The sequence below is a fragment of the Callospermophilus lateralis genome, chromosome 5 (assembly GCF_048772815.1).
Source record: "Callospermophilus lateralis isolate mCalLat2 chromosome 5, mCalLat2.hap1, whole genome shotgun sequence".
In the NCBI taxonomy this organism is placed as follows: domain Eukaryota; kingdom Metazoa; phylum Chordata; class Mammalia; order Rodentia; family Sciuridae; genus Callospermophilus; species Callospermophilus lateralis.
The window spans coordinates 5,085,718-5,107,900 of NC_135309.1; the positions used below are offsets into that span (position 1 = coordinate 5,085,718).

At 43.8% G+C, this 22,183-nt stretch overlaps 2 protein-coding genes across 2 annotated transcripts; one reads left to right on the forward strand and one right to left on the reverse strand.

The window, feature by feature from the left end:
• Positions 1-2,591: 2,591 nt before the first annotated feature.
• LOC143390333 (olfactory receptor 14I1-like) lies at positions 2,592-3,542 on the reverse strand. Its single transcript, XM_076842771.1, has one exon. It carries the CDS (start codon positions 3,540-3,542, stop codon positions 2,592-2,594), a length of 951 nt encoding a protein of 316 aa, XP_076698886.1.
• A 9,775-nt stretch (positions 3,543-13,317) lies between these two features.
• On the forward strand, positions 13,318-14,271 carry LOC143386866 (olfactory receptor 5V1-like). The gene has a single exon (XM_076841660.2). It carries the CDS (start codon positions 13,318-13,320, stop codon positions 14,269-14,271), a length of 954 nt encoding a protein of 317 aa, XP_076697775.2.
• The last annotated feature ends 7,912 nt before the right edge of the window (positions 14,272-22,183 follow it).

The window sequence follows — 22,183 nt, forward strand, 5'->3', positions numbered from 1 at the left end:
CATGCTGGGCAGGAGCCGTAGGACAAGAGGCTTGGGGACAGAGTCTAGGGGTGTCACTGAGGCTTGTGTGGCCAGAGGGAGGGATGGCAACGGTTGGTAGATAATAAGGGTCACTTTGCTGAGTTAATGTATTCAGGTTCATTTGTAATTTATTTTTAAATTGCTGAAAAAGTACATCTTGAATGTTTCATTCCCCCAAAGGGTAAATGCAGCAGGTAATGGATTTGGTGGTAAATCGCATCTCACAAATACATGTATACTTGCTATTTGTCAACTAAAAATTAAATAAACAAGTAAAAAAAATCTAGAAAAAATTTCCCCAGAAGGCTTGAATTTCAACATAGACGAAACCTACCTTGTGATGTAACAATAACTGAAAACACAATCAGAAATACTAATGTGGCATTTCACAAACCCACCAACACAATATTACTGTGTCCTAGGGCTAGAGTCAAAAGGAAGGGGCATCAGAATAGAATTTTCTTTTTTATTAACCCTGGGGATTAGAAATCCATATATCTGTATATTCAGATATCTGGAGGAGAATAAACCTCAGTGGAAAATCTACATATACATTTAAATAGAAAGGAAGAAATGGTGTAAAGCTAATGCAAATCCACACATGCAAAGAATCCTAAAGATAAAACCCAAACTTTGTAAGACTGTTACTTGACTGTAATTGACAGTGATGTGTTTTCTTTGGAAATCTCTTCAAATGACCCAGGTACAAATGGATTTAGAGAAGAAATGTGGATATGTTGATTAGCTTGATTGTGGTGAATATTTCACAATGAACACTTAAGTCCTACGATCACATGCATGCAATTTTAATTGTCACATACATATAAATATAGCTGGAGAAAAAAACATTTGTAGAATTCTCGATTATGAAAACATTGAAAATATGGGGCTATTTCAGGGATTAGAGGAGTGTGAACCAAGCTCAGATGGTCACTAGGGTTGCGCCTGGATGCCGAGAGGTTCATGAGGCCCACATTCTTGCTGTGGCTTCCTCACTGAAGAATAAGTTCTGAGACAACACAGTCGTGGAGGGCCGGCTGTCAGGTCCCAGGCTGCGTTAACTGAGCTGGGTTCCCATATGCTTCTGAACTACAAAGAGGACACTTGGTGATTCAGTTGGAAGCAAAAAGTCCTTAATGTGCGTTTTAGTCATCAGGACGCAGCTCTTGGGCATCAGAAAAGTAAAACTACATCCATCTGGAAGAGCGTGGATTTGTGTGTCTCACCTGATGAGAAGAGCTCACCCAGCCGGGTGAGCATTCCTTATCTGCTGCTCTCCAGGTTAATTCCAATCCCAGGGTTCATCTGTCTCTGTTCTATGTTCTGAATCCCTTTTCCTCATTACTCACATGTTTGAATGAAAGGAGCAGGGCATCTTTTCATTCAGAGCTCAGGAAGAAACAAAAGCTTCTCAACTACAATCTCTCTGAGGGTGGGTGGTTTATGTCCTGTTTTTCATTGAGCAAAGCAATATGGATTTGGGAGCCTGGGGGAAGCCGACTTCAGGGGTCTGGAAAGGGTCTCAGTGTTGATCTCCTCCCTGTTTAGGAGTCTTCCTGCATTACCAGTGAGGGCTTTGTGTTGTGGGTGCTTGTCTTCTCAAAAGAGAAGATTTTTGATCAAGTTACAAGAGTTGGTAACAGTATAGCAAAGCTTATTAGAAAAGAAAGAAACAAAGCAAGGAGACCATAGTTTGGCTCAGAGAGGAGACTGATGGCTCTGATTCCTTTGAGTCCCAGGTTTTAACTGGAGTTTAAGGAAACGTTTCTGGGGAGTCCCACAGATGCACCACCTCTGAGCTCTGGATCAGACCCCTAAATCCCTACCGTATGATTCTACCCAGAAGTGTTCGAGCAAAGCCCAGGTTTGGAGAAGATTCACAGTCACAGTGAGAGTCTGTGACATGCTGAGGACCTAGAGGCACCGTTGGGCCATCTTGGCCTGTGCACACGGGTCCTAACTGGACGAGCTACCCAGCCCTGGAGGGTGTTGGCCTCCACAGTCTCTGGCCAGGGAGGTCTGTGTTATTATCCTGGCCAACGCTCCTCCACCCTGAGAACTAGGCACCTTGGCACCGATTGCCAGACATCCCATTACCTTGAGTCAGAGCAGGATCAAGGTGACTTTATATGAACTAACTGACAATCAGAAACCAAAACCAAGCTGGGAGTTAGCAAGTGTGCCCTTTTGGATCAAACATCGCCGTCCATTTCTCTGGCACTCTGTCGACCTGCCACCTGCTCTAATCACTTATCTCTGCTCCAGCCTCAGGGTGAGGGTGAACAGTGGGAGTTCCCTGCCCAGCCTCTCACATGCTCTTCCAGGGTGGCAACACCCAGTGCCCAGAATTCTCTGAAAAGCACGTGTACCTGCTCACGTGGGCATTCACAAGGGCTGGCCTCAGGCCTCAGTGTTTCAGGAAGCTGCACTTACAATATAGCGTCGAGCAATAAAATGAAGACCAAACTGTGTAGTTCACCATCACAAGTGTAAACAGCAAACGCATAACACAACTGACGAGAATGAAACATAAGTCAGACTGCTTTCTAGTGATAAATTGATATTTGTTGTTAGCTAAGAAAATCTTTGATTGGGAACTCGGTATGCCTGTTGAACATCCTACTGAGTGCAGCATTAATCTCCCTGTTCCTCAGACTGTAAAGGATGGGGTTGGTGAAGGGGGGGACCATGGTGTAGAACATGGCTGTTAGTAGATTTTTAAGGGATCCTTCCGTTGCCACGGGCCCTAAGACAGCCACTGACCCAGAAATCACAAACAGGAGGAGAATCGCCAGCTGTGGGACACAGGTGGATAAGGCTTTGCTGCGGGCTTCCGCCGAACAGATCTTGAGCACGGTTGAGAATATGTTGATATAGGACATCAAGACGAAGGCGACACACACCACCACGAGGCCAACACTTGCGGCAATGATGACGAACTCAGAAAACTGGACATCAGGAGATGAGAGGCTCAAAATCTGAGGCATATCACAGAAATACTGGTGGATCAGGTTGGTCTTTGTAAAGGGAAGCCTGAACATGGAGCCCGTGTGGATGGCAGAGTAGACCAGCCCGCAGGCCCAGGAGCCACCCGCGGCCTGAATGCACATGTGCGCCGTGACCACCAGCCCGTAGTGCAGAGGGTGGCAGATGGCAACGTAGCGGTCATAGGACATGACCACAAGGAGCGCAAACTCTACAGTGGCAAAAAGTATGTAAAGGAAGATCTGTGCAGCACATTCCTGCAGTGAGATGATCCGACGGCCTGTCAAGGAATTAACAATGGATTTGGGAACAATCACCGAGATGCTGCCAAGGTCTAAGAGGGACAGATTGCTTATGAAGAAGTACATCGGAGCGTGAAGGCGTGAGTCTGTCACAATAAGAGCAACGGTGATAAGATTCCCCGTCAAGGCTCCCAGATAGATCACCAGGAACAGCAGACCTTGCAAAACCTGGAGCTCTGGGGAGCTGGAGACGCCCACCAGGAGGAAGTAGGTGAAGGAGGTGACGTTGTCCATGCCTGCTAGTGAGCTGTCCCCAGAGCCACAGGCCAAGGAGAGGATGCCACAGCCAAAGACACACAACCTAGGTGGGTGGAGTAAGGCATTGAGGTCAGGTGAATGCTCTCCTTCTGCCTGGATTTTCTTCCCCGAATCTCCTGATACCCTACTCTTTCTAATCCTCCTAGGATGAGAGAACCAAGCACATGAAGTATTCAAAATGAAACCCAATCCCATGTCCCTTCCACTTGTTGATACATCTACTCTGTGGTGTAGAACCGCTTTCTAAACCCTCACCCTGAGGCAGGGCATGATCAGGATCCCCCTTCCCTCCATCTGAGGGGTTATCCCAGACATTCTCGAAAGCTGCTGGGTCGCCCTCTGCCTTGAGCATGCCCTGAGCCCCTGAGCGGTGGCTGGCTGCTCTGGAAAGTGGTTCCATAGCCAGCTCAGGGGGTGAATTTGAGCTTCCTCTGGAGGTGAGTGGATCTGAGGGAGACCAGGTAGGCGGAGCAGCCCCTTCACTTCCACTGTCCTTGAACCCAGGCTTGAGCCCATCACCGTGAAGAGCTGGTCTGATCCAACACCTAAGGTCCACTTCTGGTTGCCAAGGGGTGGCCAGCTCCCTTGCCTACCCCTCCTCCGCACCTTCACCAGGGAGTCCTGGGCCAGGAATCTAGTCCCCTGAGGGCAGTCCTCCTCTGGACCTTGCTCTGCTTGTTTCATGGCTTTTGCTAAAAACGCTTGCTCTCAAGGAACCGTCTCAAATTCAGTTTATTACCTGCACTCCTTCTGAAGCATTTCAAATCATAAACAATCTGTTTAAACCTATCTTCTCAAGACTAAAATTAGTTGTATGGTAAGATCTGATCGCAGCATGACTCTATTTTCATCAATTAAAAAATCCAGGATTGAGAGATAATACTGATAAAAATGTTAGCATTCGTCTTTTTAAAACACTTTATATGTAACTTATTGGCCATCAGAAAAACATTTATGATTTTTCTACCTTTATGTGCATAAAAGTAACGATGTGCAATATATTGATATGATTTTTTAGTGTTTTAGCAAATATTTTATGCTAATTGCTTTGATTGTACACAGTTTCTCTATCAGCCTCCTTTTACCAGGTGAAGAGAGTCCACGATCAGAGAATATTCTTAGCCAGAAGCCCATGTGGGTGGATGAGGTGGATACTGACTGCCCTGCAGGTCGCAGCTGCAAACCACACTCTGTTCTTGGTGTCATTCACCAGGTGACACCCTAGCAGGGGCCAGTAGAAATCTTGTCATGTTCTTGGTTCTTAAGATTGTCCGCTGTCTCTTTGGTCCAGGTGAATGCTCACATTTGCCCTTGCTAACCTCACCTCACATTCTACCCTTCAAGGTGCACCTGCACGGCCTCCTGACTACTGCGCAGTACAGAAAGTCCAGGGTGCCCACTCCCCTGCATGTGTGCAGTGATACTTGGAAATTACTTGGTTCACAGTTTTAAAATAAGGGCAATAGAATACACCAAATTGCTAATTCCCCACCACTGTTAACACTTGAACACAACAGGATATATAAATGACCTGCATTATCATGTTAATGCCTCATAAATCCAGCCTTTATAAAAATCATTCATCATAATATCCACACTAGGTACCTTGGAATAATATCTTTTTTTTTTCCATTTTAAACACTACTTTTGCTTGTATGACTAGACCTCCATGAAATGGCATCATAGCTTTCTTCTGCATGTAGATTTCCTGGTTGACCTTCTGAATCAAGCTCAGGAAACTTTTCCTTCATGGGGCCTGCTGCTCTGTTCCAAGGGAATTTTTCAATCACTTTGGCTTAGGCCCCTTGACCTGGACAGTGCATGTATAAGGCCTTCAGGGAGCATTCTAAGAACTAGTTGCCTCTGCCAGGCACAGTGGTGCATGCCTGTAATGCTAGTGGCTCGGAGGGTGAGGCAGGAGGATGGCAAGTTCAAGGTCAGCCTCAGCAACTAAAAGAAGCCCTAGCACCCTTAAATTCAATCTCTGATACAAAAAAGGAAAGAGAGAGAGAGAGAGAGAGAGAACTAATTGCCTAAAATAAACACAGAAATCTAAAACTCTATTCTGTGAACTCATATACATCTGTGAAGTGGAAACATTTAAGTATGCTTTAGATTTTGGAGTCTACCAAGCTATTTCTTTGCCAAGAGAATTGCACAAATGACAGACACAAGCTTACCTGTGAACCAGGACCACGTAGCTGACTTCCCTTGCAGAAATATTGCTTTTGCATAAATTAAGGAGAGGGATGAGGTCAAGGAGTGAAATATAGAAGCTGCTTCTCAGTGAGACTCATGCGCAGATCCCGAGGACAGCCCTGCTGCTGAATGATGTATAGGGACACCAGGTCTTTAATAACAACAGCCAGGGTCAGGCTTTTGCTGATCTCTGGAGACCTGTCTCAACCTCCAAGTAGGTGGAGTTTCCTCCAGCTGCTAACTGGCAAGGATTCCGTGGCCATACCACCGAGAGTCATTAAATTCCTAATATTTTTAGAAACAACTTTGTGTGTGACACTTAATAAAGGGAAGTGCTAAAAATGTTTTGTATATAGCAAGAGATTCAATAAATTTTCCAATTCATGTCTGGCTATAAAATTAATTTATTCTCTTTATTCTGCATGGGTTGTTTCAAAAGCTAAATAAACTTAAAACAGAACACAGAAAGTTCATTAATCCTGAACACACTCAGTTTCCAAATTGCAACCATTCTTTTAGAAATCATAATTGTTGCATGTTGGCATAGGATCAATGAAGAATGCTAGCAATTCTATAAAAGTGTGATTAAAATAGTCCTTCCCTTTTGAATCGGGTATAAGTGCAAAGCAATATTTTTCTTATCATTCAGCCAAACCAGCCCAGAATAGCAGAATGAGCAAGGGAAATATACAAGAATTCATGGTATTGTCCTAAGGCAGAAATTAAAGATATTTTCAGAAGAAAATAATAGTTTCTGTCTTCTACTAATTTTGGTTCTTGAATACAAGGCATTTTGCATAAAACTCTTCTGGGAAGTTAACTAGTTACAGGATGGCTTGTTTGTCAAGTCTCATGATGGTGTGGTGTTAAGTTTTGTGCATCTGAGTGTTTTCAAACCTTGCCTAAAATGCCTGGATGTCACATCACATGCCCCCCCCCTCCTGTCCTACCCTCTCCTGGAATCTGACACTTCTGGATTCCAGGATGTAGCAGGATCTACAGCTTGGCCTTTCTGTGCCTGGTTTGCCTCGGTCAGCATGGTGTCCTCCAGGGTCACTGTGCTGTCGTAAGTGACAGGATTTCCTGATTTTGAGGCTGGAGGTTCTCCACTGTGTGTTTACACCTCAGGTCCATTTGTTCATTGTATGGTGGAGGCCGAGGTCCATCTGTACCTTCTCTGTCGTGAACACACTGCGGTGAGCGCGGAGGGCAGACGTCCCCTCCCAGACATCCCCTTCAGCTCCTTCCGGCTCCCACAGGAGTGGGGTTACTGGACCTTGTGTGCTCCTGGCTGAGGCTTCCTGAGGAACTTCTGTGCTGTTTTCCATTACGACTGCCTTAAGGTGTCTTCTCACCAACAGGACACAAGGGCTCCTTCTTCCACTTGAGGACACATATGGTCTCTCTGTTTGTTCACAGTGCTGGGGATGGAGCCCAGGGCCTCTTTTGTACTAGGCAAGCGCTCACCCCTGAGCACACGGAAGCTTTTTCCTCCTGGTGTCAGCAGTTTTGCCCTGCATGAGGGAGTGTCCGGGGGATTCGATTTGCAGCCTACGTTGTCAGTGGTGGTGAGCTTCTCTTTCTTGTGCATCTGTCGGCCATTTGAGTGTCTCATTTCAGAAATGGCTGGCCAGGCCTTTGCCCACTTGTGGGATTATTTCTTTCTTAGGAATGGGTTCGTGATACCTCATCAGAGGTGTGGCTTGCAAGCATTACTCCATTGCGTGCGTGTAGGATACTCGTTAATCCGCTGATCTGCTGCTGACACGTGCCTGCTTTCCAGTCGTCAGCACTCACATATGGGTCTTTGTATGGACCTCTTTCCCTTCCTCTTGGGAGTGGGATTCCTCACTACTAGTGGACTTCGTGAGTTTCTTTCATGATAACTCTACATTTAATCATTTGAGAAATTGCTACATTGTTTTCCCAAATGGAGGAGCTATTTGAGGTCACTGTGAGAGGCGAGGTGTGGTTCCAGTTTCTCCACATCTTGCCAGAGCTTCTGTCATCTCACTTGATTCTCACCATTCTCCTGGGTGTGGAGGGACACCTCATCCTGGTTTCTATTTGCAATCTTCTGTAAATCAAATGCAGCATCTTTTCATGTGCTTTTAACTATTTGTAAACCTTCCTTTGAAAAAACGCCCATTCAGATCTTTGCCTACTTTTAGCTGGGCGTTTTGAGTTATAAGTTATGAGAATTTCTGTGTACCTTAATTGTCACTCCCTTATCAGCCAGGTATTTTGCAATTTTTTTTTCACTATGTGGATTGTGTTTTCAATTTAATTTTTGAATTATGATTAAATGCACCTAAAATAAAACATTCTGTCTTTGTCAGTTTTAAGTCTAAAGATCACTTGCAAACACTCTTCAGTTTGCAAGACAGAAAGCCCAAACCCTCAACAACTTTCGATTCCTCCCTCCATGGGCCTTCACCAACCTTCGCTCCATCTTCTGTCGCTAAGAATTTGGCTAGGTTATTCAGAATATAATTTATAATTCAGAACAGTTCATTATTTTCCAGTTCCTGACCAATATTAAAACTGACATTTGACTATTCAGTGAAGGAAAGCATGTGGGATAAAATACATGTGTATATGTCTCTACACACACACACACACACACACACACACACCCCACCCATGGCACAGAACTCAGAGTGGGCTCTTTTCACACTAGTCAGCAGTTTAGTTACTAAGGATGTGGACATGCAGGTGGAATGCAAGACAGATTTTTCCCTGTATTATTTTCATGTTTATGTTTGATTTTTTAATAGTACTGTATTTTGAAAAGTTTCAAAGTTATATTAAAAAATGAAATGATACAGCAAACACCTATATTTCCTTTACTTGGACTTATTAACTGTAATATATTGATTTTTCTATGAATTTACCTGTATACATGTGGATACAAAATTTATTCACACGGATTCTTTTAATTTCTAATCAGTATACTACAAGAAAATTGATTTATTGATTACAGGCTTAAATCAATTTGAAATTCCAACCACTTTGTGTCTAACAACAGTTTTCCATGCTTATGGTAAATAATCTTAACAACATAAAAATGAATGTTTGTGCATAAGATTGTTCACCCTATCTGACATGAATGGAATATATACCAATTTGGTAGTGAAATGATATTTTACAGGAATGATTACTCTGATTACAGCAAACTCTTGTGAAAACATCAATTTCTTCTTCACCTTTGTCTGGTCATACAATCAGTGGGAAAAGTTTTGTTTTCTTTCACTCTAGGCAATTAAAACAAACCCTTCGTCACCGCTCCACAGTTCAGGTCCATTTTCACACCTATGTGAAATTGCTCAGCTGTGAGTGCCCACAACTGCATTAGTAACTGGGACTTGTGCAGCTATTCCCACCTGGGTCTGCACTGTTGTCATAGGGGAGGTGGGAACACTATAAACTACAGTGCGACTTTGAACACGAGCCTCACGTAGAGCTGAGGAGTGGCTTGGGTTAACTGATGTGCTTTTAGTTCTCTGGTCATCTGGCTTTATTCCTGAAATTTGGTATTGCTGAGGACACCTGTGGACCAGGAAAGGTAGGAAAATTGTGTGTTCAATTCTGGACATTGAATGGTAAGCTGTTGGATTTTGTGAAGATAATATAGGGTGAAAATGCACACATTTAAGACGCCGGTTAAAACAGCATTAAACAAGCAAAGAGAACGTTTTCAATTATTTAGAGTACCTAAATACATGTGTAAAAATAGTTCAGCTCAACTCATAAAACATGCCCACACTGTGCATTTCCACCACCTTTGCATGTGAGGCACAGAGGTCTCTAGATACTGTTTCTGACCCAAGGTCCTGAGTGTGTGTCCCTGTGAAACGGGATCATGAGAGTTAACAGGCACTGAGATGCCACCAACCAGGTGGCAGGTACCCTTTAGAAGTGTTTTTAAATTTTTTTACTGGGTACAACCCACGGAGTCAAAAGGGAAGCTATATAACTTGTTGCTTGGCAATAAAGCTTTAAAGAAAATTCTTCTTTGCTAAACAAAGTTGAAATATAATGTTTTCTGATATCATTATACTGAAAATTATGTGTTTTAAATTATCTTAGCATCTATCAGTGGTTGTTTGTGCTTAGTCAATGCTTTTCTTTTCTGTATAAATTGGAAAACAAAAGTGACCCCATGCTGAAGAGAAAAGCTGTACGTATGGTTCACTGTGCTCTGACCGCATGTGCCCAAGGGCAGGCCAAGAACTGCTAAGGCGACAGGCTTCTGGGTAGCTCCTGGTGGACTGACCCTGGCTGCACGTCCTCTCCCTGATGGTCACCACGCCCCTGGCTCTGACTCCAAGAAGCCCATCTCTGCCTGTGTCCTTCACTCTCTCACCTGCCCCTGCTTCACCAAGTGACCACAGATCACACATGGCATGCCTGTCCTGAGGACGAACCCGATTCTGCATGTAGGGCTCTGGAATCCTTAGGTAAGTGGGAAAGTTCACGGAGCTTCATCCCCAGTCATTATTATTAGCAACCTGTAAGTTGTGCTTCTGATCAGATGGCAAATGCCTAGGATTGAATTGTGTTTAATTTAGTAGGAAGATCCTCACAGGAAAAAATCTGGACTCTATATCATGAGTTTGAACACATTTTAAACATTCAAGTGCAAAATTTAAGGAGATTTATTATCTTTGTGAGGACAAGCTGAGTGTGTAACTGAAAGTTGGTTCATGGTTATAAAGATATTATAGACTCATGTCTCATAACCCTGAGTTTTAAAACCAAATTGTTCAGTGTGTATATAAAGAAAAACAAGTATTTAATATAAAATGAATATTTACTCTCTGAAGACACTAATTTTCTTGAAATAAAAAGTACTTCATTTAATTTATGTTTTTATTTCATTTTCAAAGTGTTACATATAAAAAGGTGGGCCAGCTGAAACTACATATCTCTATAGACTCATGGACATTGGAGAATTGTAGAATTGTCACAGTAAATGGTCTCTTTTTCTAATACATATTTTTAGTTTTATTTGGACACAATACCTTTATTTTTATTTATTTATTTTATATGGTGCTGAGGGTGGGCCCCAGTGCCTCCCACGTAGGCGAGCATTCACCCTCTGAGCCACAACCCCAGCCAGTAGATGTTTCCTGTTTTAACATTTTCTTTCATTCAGTGGAATTCTTTTTTTTTTTCAAAGCTGCATAATAATACCCAAGGACTTTATGGTTATCACAGCAATGTTCTTTAGTATGTTCCACGAGACAGAGAGCTCATCATGGAGAGTGCTATGTAGCTATGGTTCACTGTGGACGCTCCATGAGGAGGGAGGACTGATGTGTTAAGTAGGATCCATGATTCCTGTTTAAATCCTGCAGGTAGAAAGGGTGAGGAGGTAGTTTCATTCCGTTTGTATAAATAAATCACTGTGTATGAGTCGCATTAATTATGCATTTTACCTTAGCAAAGAAGTCTTCAATCGTCTTATCAGGCAATGCAGAAAGAAGGGGGGGTCACAGACAGGGACTTCTGCACTTTGTGTTCTAGCGGTCTTTTCTGAATTTCCAGTCAAATGTGTGTGTTAAAAAATAAATGAAAGGGGCTGGGGTTGTAGCTCAGCAGTAAAGTGCCTGCCTAGCACATGTGAAGCACTGGGATCAATCCTCAGCATCACATAAAAATAAATAAATAAAATAAAGGTATCATGTTCATCTACAACTAAAAATATTAAAAAATAATTAATTAATTAAAAAACAAAGAAAATTTTAAAAACAACCAGTTTTCAAAGGGATAGAAAAACCTCACACAAGTGTGGACCCGTAGACCTTCATTTAAAGTCATGTTGTAAATAGTTTTAAGAATTGCAATTATGTGAACTCTGATGAGACACACTAGTGAAACTAGAAAATTAAATTTTAAGAATGAATAAAACTAACACGTTCTAGCATATGTAATTTAAACCACCTTATTTCCCTAAATATATTAAGCATGTGGCTAAGTATGCAAGTTTTATATTCAAAAGGTACGTGTGAACAATGTGAGTATATATGTGTTTACACACATATACATGATATAATTTCCTGAATGGAGACAGACAGACACTTTCAAACAAGTTGGTTTATGTCTTCAGGGTGAGTTTAATTTTATTAAGTTATGTTTATGTTTGAGTGATGATGACTTGTAGATGAAGAAGCATCCTTCCTTTGATTTTTTTCAGAATGGGAAGAGCCTGTCAGAGCAGGGTGTGCACCGCTTATCACACCACCCTCTCTCCATCCTTTCAAGTGCTAATTCCTAGTGTCTACTGAAGTGCACACACCAAGGAACAAAGCACAGCTTCTATGTCAAGTTCTTTTTTTTAATTAATTTTTATTGTAGGTTGTTCAAAACATTACATAGTTCTTGATATATCATATTTCACACTTTGATTCAAGTGGGATATGTACTCCCATTTTTACCCCATATACAGATTGCAGAATCACTTCAGTTGCACAACCATTGATTTACATATTGCCATTTTGGTGTCTGTTGTATTCTGCTGCCTTTCCTATCCTCTACTATCCCCCCTCCCCCCTCCCCTCCCCTCTTCTCTCTCTACCCCCTCTACTGTAATTCATTTCTCCCCCTTATATTTTTCCTCCTTTCCCCTCACTTCCTCTTATATGTAATTTTGTATACCCCTGAGGGTCTCCTTCCATTTACATGCAATTTCCCTTCTCTCTCCCTTTCCCTCCCACCTCTCGTCCCTGTTTAATGTTAATCTTCTTCTCATGCTCTTTGTCCCTACTCTGTTCTTAGCTACTTTCCTTATATCAAAGAAGACATTTGGCATTTGTTTTTAAGGGATTGGCTAGCTTCACTTAGCATAATCTGCTCTAATGCCATCCATTTCCCTCCAAATTCTATGATTTTGTCATTTCTTAATGCAGAGTAATACTCCATTGTGTATAAATGCCACATTTTTTTTATCCATTCGTCTATTGAAGGGCATCTAGGTTGGTTCCACAGTCTTGCTATTGTGAATTGTGCTGCTATGAACATGGATGTAGCAGTGTCCCTATAGTGTGCTCTTTTTAGGTCTTTAGGGAATAGACCGAGTAGGGGAATAGCTGGATCAAATGGTGGTTCCATTCCAGACAGACACTTTCAAACAAGTTGGTAGTATTGAGACAAACTATAAAAATAAACACTTGGAAATAATACAAAGCAGAACAAAGCAGGTGTCAAAGGGAAGGTGGATTTCCACTGAATTCTACAATCCCCAGAACAGCGGAAACCCCTCAAATGTTTGATGGAGAAGGTAGATTTTAAATTTCTCCATCTGTTCAGAAGATTTCCTCTTGGTATGGAACCAAGGGTGAATATTTTAAGAAATATCTTAAGTACTGTAAAGGACATGTGTCCAACAGGGGTTCAAATAGCTGCACCTCCTTGTCAGTAGGGCTGACAGGTCATGTCCACCACTTGCCCACTGCTTCCCAGAGCTCCCCAGCCCCGGGCTCCCTGCTCTCTAGACATAACCGGGCTTGTTGGCTTCCTTCCCTCCAGGAAGGCCCTGTGCAGGGAGCAGATGGACGTGGGCAACCTCAGCACAGTGACGCAGTTTGTGCTCATGGGACTCTCCGACCTCCCCGAAGTGCGCTACCCTCTCTTCGTGGTCTTTGCTGTCATCTACCAGATCACCTTGGCGGGAAACGGGGCCATTCTCTTGGCCCTTGGAATGGAGAGAAAGCTGCACACTCCCATGTATTACCTTCTGGCAAATTTGTCCCTCCTGGACATCTTCTGCTCATCGACCACCGTCCCCAAGATGCTGCACAATCTCTTGAGCGGGGAGAACAGCATTTCTTTCCTTGGGTGTGCAGTGCAACTCTATTTTCTGGTGGCCCTGATGGGGACCGAAGTTTTCCTGCTGGCCGTCATGGCTTATGACCGCTACGTGGCCATATGCTTTCCTCTGCGTTATGCTCTCATCATGACCAAGGTGCGCTGTGTCCAGCTGGTGTGTGGGACCTGGGCAGCTGGGTTCCTCAACTCTCTCCTACACACTGTGTCCACCTTCCGCCTGTCTTTCTGCAAGTCCAACCTGGTCAACCAATACTACTGCGACATCCCACAGATTGTGGCCCTCTCCTGCTCTTCCACATACATGGCAGAGATGCTTGCCTTAGTGATAGGAGGCATCTTTGGGACTAGCGCCTTCCTGACCACCCTGGTCTCTTACGTGTACATCATCTGCACCATCCTCAGGATCCAGTCAGCAGAAGGCAAGCGCAGAGCCTTCTCCACCTGTGCGTCCCACCTCCTGGTGGTCTGCCTCTTCTACGGCACAGCCATCTTCACCTACATGCGCCGCTCCTCCAGCCAAGACTCCCTCTCCAGAGACAGACTCGTCTCTATGCTCTACGGGGTGATCACCCCAATGCTGAACCCCCTCATCTACAGCCTGAGAAATACAGAGGTCAAGGGAGCTCTCATGAGGGTCCTATGTGGAGGAGCATGTTCACGGCAAGTAGAGCATTAGAACAGAGCGACTCCATGCTCTGCCCAGAGTGAAGTCATGGGAAGAATTCATAGAATAGTTGCCCCTCAATGGTACAATGCCTGTCTGTGCACCCATATGTAATTTCAGCTGACCTATCCATTTATGTGTATCTCCATCTCAAAACTTCGGGACCCTAACATTTGACATCCAATAGTGAATGTCTTGGAGAGGAAAGGAGGACTGTTGATCCTGGGTGGACAGGATGAAAGCTGGGCTATCCTAAGTTCACCTGGACCCTTGCCCACCGTGCACGTACTTGTACCTCAGCCTCCACCTGCTCCTGAGTCTGAATCTGTCCTAACCATCCATCTATTGTCTTCCTTCCACCTCTTCCTCTTGGCCGCTCATCTGCTCACCCTGCCATGCTCCCTGTTATGGTTTGGATGTGAGCTGTCCACCAAAAGCTCATGTGGGAAACATGCAAGAGGGTTCAGAGGGGAAATGACTGGATTGTGAGAGCCCTAACCCCACCAGTGAATCGATCACCTGATGGGATTAATTGAGTGGTAACTTACGCAGGTGGGTGTGGCTGGAGGACTTGGGGCACTGGGGCCATGGCTTTGGGGTATATATTTTTGTCTGGTAAGTGGAGTCTCTCTCTCTCTCTCTCTCTCTCTCTCTCTCTCTCTCTCTCTCTCTCTCTCCTTCCTGGTCATCATCTGCCACACTCTTCCACCATGTGTGCCTGTGTGACTTTGTCATCATGCTTTCCCCATCCCCGAGTCTCAGCATTTTCATGGACTGCGACTAGAGAGCTGTCATTTCTGCTTCATTCTGTCCTTCTGTCTTCTGTAGAAACAGGAAAGCTTTCTTTCCAGACTATTACTTATGTTAATTACACCACTTTTGGTATGCAATTATTTATTTTTTAAAATATTTTTTTCCAATTCTGAGCATCCCAATTATGTCCCAAACAGCCTCTGCTCAGAAAAGTAAATTAGCAGCATAACTCTTATGAATGACTATAGAGGTTCCACAAAAGAGAAAAATAGACTACCTGTTATGGTTTGGAAATAAGGTGTCTCCCTGAAGTTCTGTTGTACGATTGTGATGTGTCAACCCAAAATAAAATTTAACAATTAAAAAAATGCATTGCAAAGTATCCTGTGTTCTTTGCTTGGAAGAATTAATATTGGGCGAGATCCAAGATGGCGGGCGGGAGGGAGGCAGCATTCTGTATTGCTCCCTGACTTAGGTCTCAAGTAAAGTGAATACTGCTTCTCTGCAAGTGATATTCCTGCTCCCTGGAGGGAAACACGGCCACCGTGCCCATACAGGGATCTAGGCCTCCGCATCAGAGTAGGTCTCCCAATTACTGGCCCACACAGGACTACTGGGCAACCAAGTGGGTCCATCAGCACCCGCGCAGAACTCTCAGCCACTCACCAGAGCAGAAATTGCTTATGCCACTCCCCCACAGGACACCTGGCAGCTTCTCACATGCAGGAATCTGGCTACCACTCCTGTGTGGACCCCCATCTACCAACGCGGGGCTGCCCCATCACCACCATCTTGGAACTCTGCAGCAGCGGAGATAGTCCCCTACATGTAGTGGCCTGCTCCCGAGAACTTCCCACAGGCTCTGAAGTCAGCCAACAGCCACACACTGCACACCACAGAGTCGTTTCTGAACTCGTCATCCAATGCCATCACGGCTCCCCCCACATAACCCGACAGCCCACCGCTGAAAGCAGGTGCCTCCATCTTGGGTCACCTTCATCACCATCTTCAGTAAGGACAACTTCCAGTTTGGAACTCTGGCTGGCCAGGAACCCAGTTTCTACTCAGTTTCTTCACCATTCGGAGGGTGGAGATACCAGTAAACAACAGACGACCCTCCCCTACTGAATGAGAAGGGAAGCAGGAAAGATACTGATCTCCATCAAACAATCCCTGTGGCTTCCTTCAAGATTTTTTTTTCCTCTCCCTCTCTATTCTCCCACCCTCACATCCCCAACATATGTGAAACCAAGGGCTTTGCATGAATTAGGATACCGAGGACTGGGACTTCTGACTAGCATATTACACCTGTGTTGTATACCCTTTATTTCTTTTTTCCATCAGTTTCTACTATCTTAACTTTTTTATTTTTCTTAATATGAATGTGTGTTTGTTTTATGTACTCTACTGTCTTCCCACTTACTTGTCTACCCAAATTTTCTTCCTCTCCCTTCTCCTGCTACTAACCTTCCTCTTTAGATTTCTCTTTCACACTTCCTAAGATACAACAACTCTATCTCCTCACCCACTACCTCCTCAGCATATCATCCTACTCCTCGCCCCTGGTTCTTTGTCCACCATCAGAAACTGTAAACCCTTTTACAAATCTACTGAGTATATTGTAGATAACAATTGAATTCACCATTTCTGGACATTGTGACCAAACTGTAAGTGTCTTAATGGCAAACATCAGTTTTTAGGGTGTATATTGTTTATATTGGGATCTGATAACACTGTCCTTCACCTCAAAGGAGAGGTATCCCTACAGGGGATAAGCCTATAGGGTAAAAGAGTAACATCTAAGATCCACAGAGATAGAAGGGAAGACACACAGCAACATGAAAAGACAAGGGAAGAGAGTGCCCCAAACCAATCAAGATGCTACGTGATTCGAACCTATGGCCAGCACAGCAGAAGGAATGACAGAGAAGGAGTTCAGGATTACATAATTAAAATGTTCTGTGAATTAAAGGAAGAATTAATATTGTTAAAATTACCATATTATAAAATCTGCAGATACAATGTAATCCCTACAAATTTCTAATGTCATTTTTATAGATTAAATTTTATATAAAACCACAAAAACCTTGAGAAGCCAAGGAAATTATGGGCAAAAATAACAAAACAGGAGGAATAACACCAAGCTGGAGTTAGCTTTAGGAAAAAGTTCATTTTTTTTGTTGAGATCAATTGGAAAGTGCGGTGAGTATTGCTAAAATTTGAATTTTATGTCTTCCAATATTGCTTTAAATGTCCCCTTCCAAAGGTTAAATATTCAACATGATACTTTAGCTTGATCTAATTATTCCATGTTTTATTGAAAATAATAAATGCGTTATATCTAATACTATAACTACCATGAATTATTATTATCATTAAATAATTTCAAGTATATGAATAAAAATTAATTCTAATTGTGATTCAAACACACCAGAAGTGATGAAAGAGTAAGAAGCAGACACCGGCCGCGAGGTCAGAAGGTGTGACTGCGTGGCCCTTACACCAGCCCCAAACTGGAATGAAACGAAATAACTCAGAACACAGCAATTCCCTGCAAGTAATCAGAAAAAAGGGGGGGTCGACAAACAGCCTAACAGAAAGTAAAAGTAACCGTTCTAAGGACAGTAAGTGAGAAATATTTATTTTTTATTTTTATTTATTTTTTTTAAAGAGAGAGTGAGAGAGGAGAGAGAGAGAGAGAGAAGAGAGAGAATTTTTTTTTTTAATATTTATTTTTTAGTTATCGGCGGACACAACATCTTTGTTTGTACGTGGTGCTGAGAATCGAACCCGGGCCGCATGCATGCCAGGCGAGCGCACTACCACTTGAGCCACATCCCCAGCCCGTGAGATATATTTAAACACACTTGTGGATAACTGAGCATTGTCAGGAAAAACAGAATAAACCTTAAACAGATATGCAAAAGAGAATGAGGAAAAGACCAAAGCAGAACACTAAAAAAGCGGCAGGCAATAAATACTGAGGAGTAGAAGAATGTGGTCATTGCAGGAGAACATGGTGAAGAAAAGGACAAGTGTCCATTTTGCTTAATTACCTGGAGCAGGCCTGGGGAAACTGACTGTGAGCAGACAGATGGATGCATTGAGACCTGAGCTCTGTACGGCACCATTATAGAGGTGGGAGGAGAGGACGCCCTAGTGGTGAATACAGGACAGCAGGGCGGTCCTGTGCCCTGGATGCCACAGATTTTGAATTATAACCGGCTCTGGAGACAGAGTCTTTCTGTCCCGACAGAAGGCTCCTGTCAAGAGGACGCACAGCAATTTTAAATACACATGCACCCACTACAGAAAAGGGCTGTGTAGGAACATGGACAGACCTGAACACAAACGTCAAGAGCAGTGAAGTAAAGGTCGGCGCTCAGACTGGACCTGGAGTGTCCCCAGGGCCTGGGTGGTGAGAGCCTGGGCTGCAGTGTGGCCTGCTTGGGTGGTGGAGGAGGACCAGTGGAAGCAGGGTCAACACCCTGGACATGCCCTGGAGATGCTGGCCCTGTCCCTTTCTGCATCCCCATGCTTCCCAGATGCCAGGAGTGAGCAGATTCCACCACCTCAAGTCCCGCCATGATGTACCTCGCCATAGGCCCCGAAGACACAGGGACAAATGACCATTGGGGAAAGCTCCTACACCAGGAACCAAAACAAAGCCTTTCTCTCGTTAAGTTGATTGACCTCCAGCATTTGACGGCTGTGGAAAGCCAGCTGACAAGGGAGGGACTTTGCAGTAGAACCTTCCTTCCGTTCAGGAAGACCATCTGGCCATCTGGCCTGCAGAGAGCAGAGGCACCCAGGGGGAACCACAGACCATTCCACTTAGGAGCTGCAGAACCTCCCTCTTCTACAAGACCATCCCTTCTGAAAAGCTGGAATAACTGTACTGGAATGTCCACAGCAGCTTGGGAGACTCTTGTCACAACCCTGGCTTGTGAGAGAAAGAGGTACCAAGAGACCCCAGAGTGAGACCTGAAGAGAGAGGGAGTGTCCTGAGGTCCAGTCCAGGAGGGTTCCCAGGCTGACGCAAACATGTGGCGCACATGCAGCGCACCCCATGGTGACGGGAATCAGGCTGCTTCAGGTGGAAGCTGTGTCCGCGCAGCCGTGGCTCCCTCCCTGCAGAGCAGACAGAAGCCGTGGGGACTTGTATTTCTGTTCCTTTTGATGTTTGTGTCTGACTTGGTCCTGTTGAGTCTGAAACTAGAGTTACTGAAACAGTGAAATGGGTTAATATTTACTTGTTGCCCTCACCACATTCAGTCATTGCAAACGCTCTCTATCTATCATCCATCTGTCCTTCTGTCATCCATCTGTCTGTCTGCCATCTATCTGACTTACAGACAAAGAGCTTCTATTGCTCAATCAATACCCAACTAGGAAATCAAGTTGGGGTCACTATTGGAATGGGGTGCACTAACACTCACGGGTCTGACCCTGCACGCGCAGGTGTCGTGTGGGCGGCACACAGCTTCACAGAGGAGACGTGGAGTGGTGCATGGACGACGTGTGGAGTTTGCCATGGACCTGTACATGTGTCAGTATCTTGACAACAACACTCTTTGCTCTTGATGACAAGTGCATTAGCAGGAAATGTCTTGCTTTACCTCACCCAGGGCCATCATTAGAATCAAAGATGGCACTCACAGGATTTAGACTCATTTTTAAACTTCCTGAGATTGATTAGCTATGAGTTTCTGTTAGTCAGTTGGTTTCAATTTGGATCATGTGCAAGAGAAGAGTATTCCCCCTAGGATCATTATCGTTACTGTCATTTTTCCTGGGGGAAAAGGGGTACAATATAAACCAGGCTAAATTCCTGACTGCATCCAAATGCAAACGATGAGTTTGCTTTTCTTTCCTGATGTGATGTGCTGTCCAGATCATCTGGCCTCCTGGTTGAGTATTTTTATGGGTAATATAACCTCCTACAAAAGAATACTTAAAAGTCATATTGCCTTGATATGCATATGGTAAAATAAGTCATTTTAATTGCAGGAAGTTTAGGTTATATGTGGGCTATTTGTGCTTCATGATTTTCTTCTCTTGTTCTCTAGCTAGTGGAAACTTGAAATAACTCTTTGGTAAAGAGAAAAGCTTCCTGTGCGGTGTACATGACTTGGGCCATATGCAGAGGGGTAAGTCAAACAATGGAGGGTGGGATATCTGGGTGATTTCCCAAGGAGGTGATGCCCGCCAGCCCCCATGTGGGTTCCCATGGTGTGTGTGACCAGGCGGCCACCTAGAGCACCTATAAGGCTGCATTTCATGAGCACTCTTCTTAATCTCTAGTCAGTCCATCAACTCCTGATTCCTCACATTGACAAGGAAGGTTCTGGAACTTCTTCCTCAGCAAAACACTGAAAAAAAATATGACTCTTATTTTTCTAATTAGATGGCTGATTAAACAGGATTTAGTTAAGTTTAGTAGAAGGAGATTGCTACTCCAAACACAAGTTCCCTCACCACATGAGCAAATTCTACGTTCCACATGTCAAATCAGGAAATTTTATTGAGTTTTAAACAATCAAGTGCAAAATTTAATGAAAATGCAACATTTTTTGGAGGATAATTGTTGATTATGTAGCTTTGAGGAAGGACCGGAGCATGTTATCAATCTGAATGATACTCATTCCTCATAGTGTTGTTTTTTTTTTAAAGTCAAATTTGCAAATGTAAAAAGAAAATTATTAACTATCTAGGAAGTTAGTGTTCACTTTCTCAAGTTACTGCTCCCCAGGTTAGAAAAGTGCCTTATTTATTCACTTGAATGTACTAATACGGCCAGGCCGTCAGAGCCTCGTTTGGGGGTTCTTCCTGCCAAGGAGGATGTAAGCTATCTGAGAAATTAAAGCCTAGAATAATTAATGAAGAACAAAAGACAAGGTCAGAAAGACAGATTCACCAGGGGAGTCCCTGATAGGTCCAGTCCACACAGGAGCTGGAGCCAGACAGTTAGGAATGGCTCCCATGTTGACTGATGGGGCACATCAAAGGCAGGGATAAGGTTTCAGGGTGGAGTCTTGCTTCCTTATGTCTTGCAGTCGGCAGGTTGACTCGCATCTTGGTCGGTCACACCCATCTCAGAGGGGCTGTGCGGCTACAGCAGGTCACCCAATCTCCAGTGCTATGTGGGACCTTTGGCAGAGCTGAGGGGGAAGTTCACCTGCACCAGGCAGTCTATCCCTGTGGGGGTGCCATGGGACATTCCAGTGCCAGACCCATCCCCTCACTGGCTGTGATGTGCAACACAATCCACACTCAGCCCATGGATAGCTCTCAACATACAAGTACATTTTAAAGATATTAATACATAAAGATGTAGACAGGAGTTTTAAACTTGGTGGAATTGAGAGCATTCCAGACCTAAGAGTTGAGTTGACAGGTGGCTTTTCCCTGAACCATTCTCTCCCTCATTACACATCCCTCCTCAGATGAAGAACAATTACTGCCAATCCATGACTTATAACAATTTTCTTCCCTAGGTTTTGATTCGAAGAGATCACTAAAAACTGTTTATTTCCAAAGAACAGTGTTAACAAACCTGGTGTTACTTGAGGAGGGAAAAATAGAACTCTTGCAATTCTTACCCAAGTCTTACAGGAAATAGAAAAGCAGACTTAAAAGCATTTCTTGCCAGGTCGGAAATGTATCCTTGTGTCTAAGTGGTAACACCCATGTTCTCTGAGAAAGAAAGCATTCCCAGCTGCTACCTAGCTAAATAGATCATATGAGGACCAGAGAAAGTAACTTTTGTATTTTATTTTCTGACCAGTTTTATCTTTGAATTTTCCATTGCATACATGTAGTGTTAGAGGGAAAAAAATCCACAGTGCTTACTTGTGGAATTGAGTGAAGCTTCCTGAAAAGAGGCGGTGACACTGGGCTTCTGTGGGCCGGGCAGGGCCATGCTGACCCGGGAGGCCGCTCTGGAAGTTGTGTGGGGATGCTCCTGCTGACTTTTTCCAGGTCTGGGTACTTCTAGTGCAATCCACTCCTTCACCTCATGTTTCTCCATATGTCTGCAGATTCTAATTCTGATTTAAGTGCACATATCAATGATTGCACCCCTAATCAGAATGATAATATATGAGACATAAATACCTATAACAGGTAATATGAATGTCCAGGACCTTCTAAGGAATCTAGTACCAAGGAT

Bases quoted from the DNA above. Each gene is read 5' to 3' on its own strand.
- LOC143390333 (XM_076842771.1), bottom strand. From the start codon at position 3,542: ATGGACAACGTCACCTCCTTCACCTACTTCCTCCTGGTGGGCGTCTCC.
- LOC143386866 (XM_076841660.2), top strand. From the start codon at position 13,318: ATGGACGTGGGCAACCTCAGCACAGTGACGCAGTTTGTGCTCATGGGA.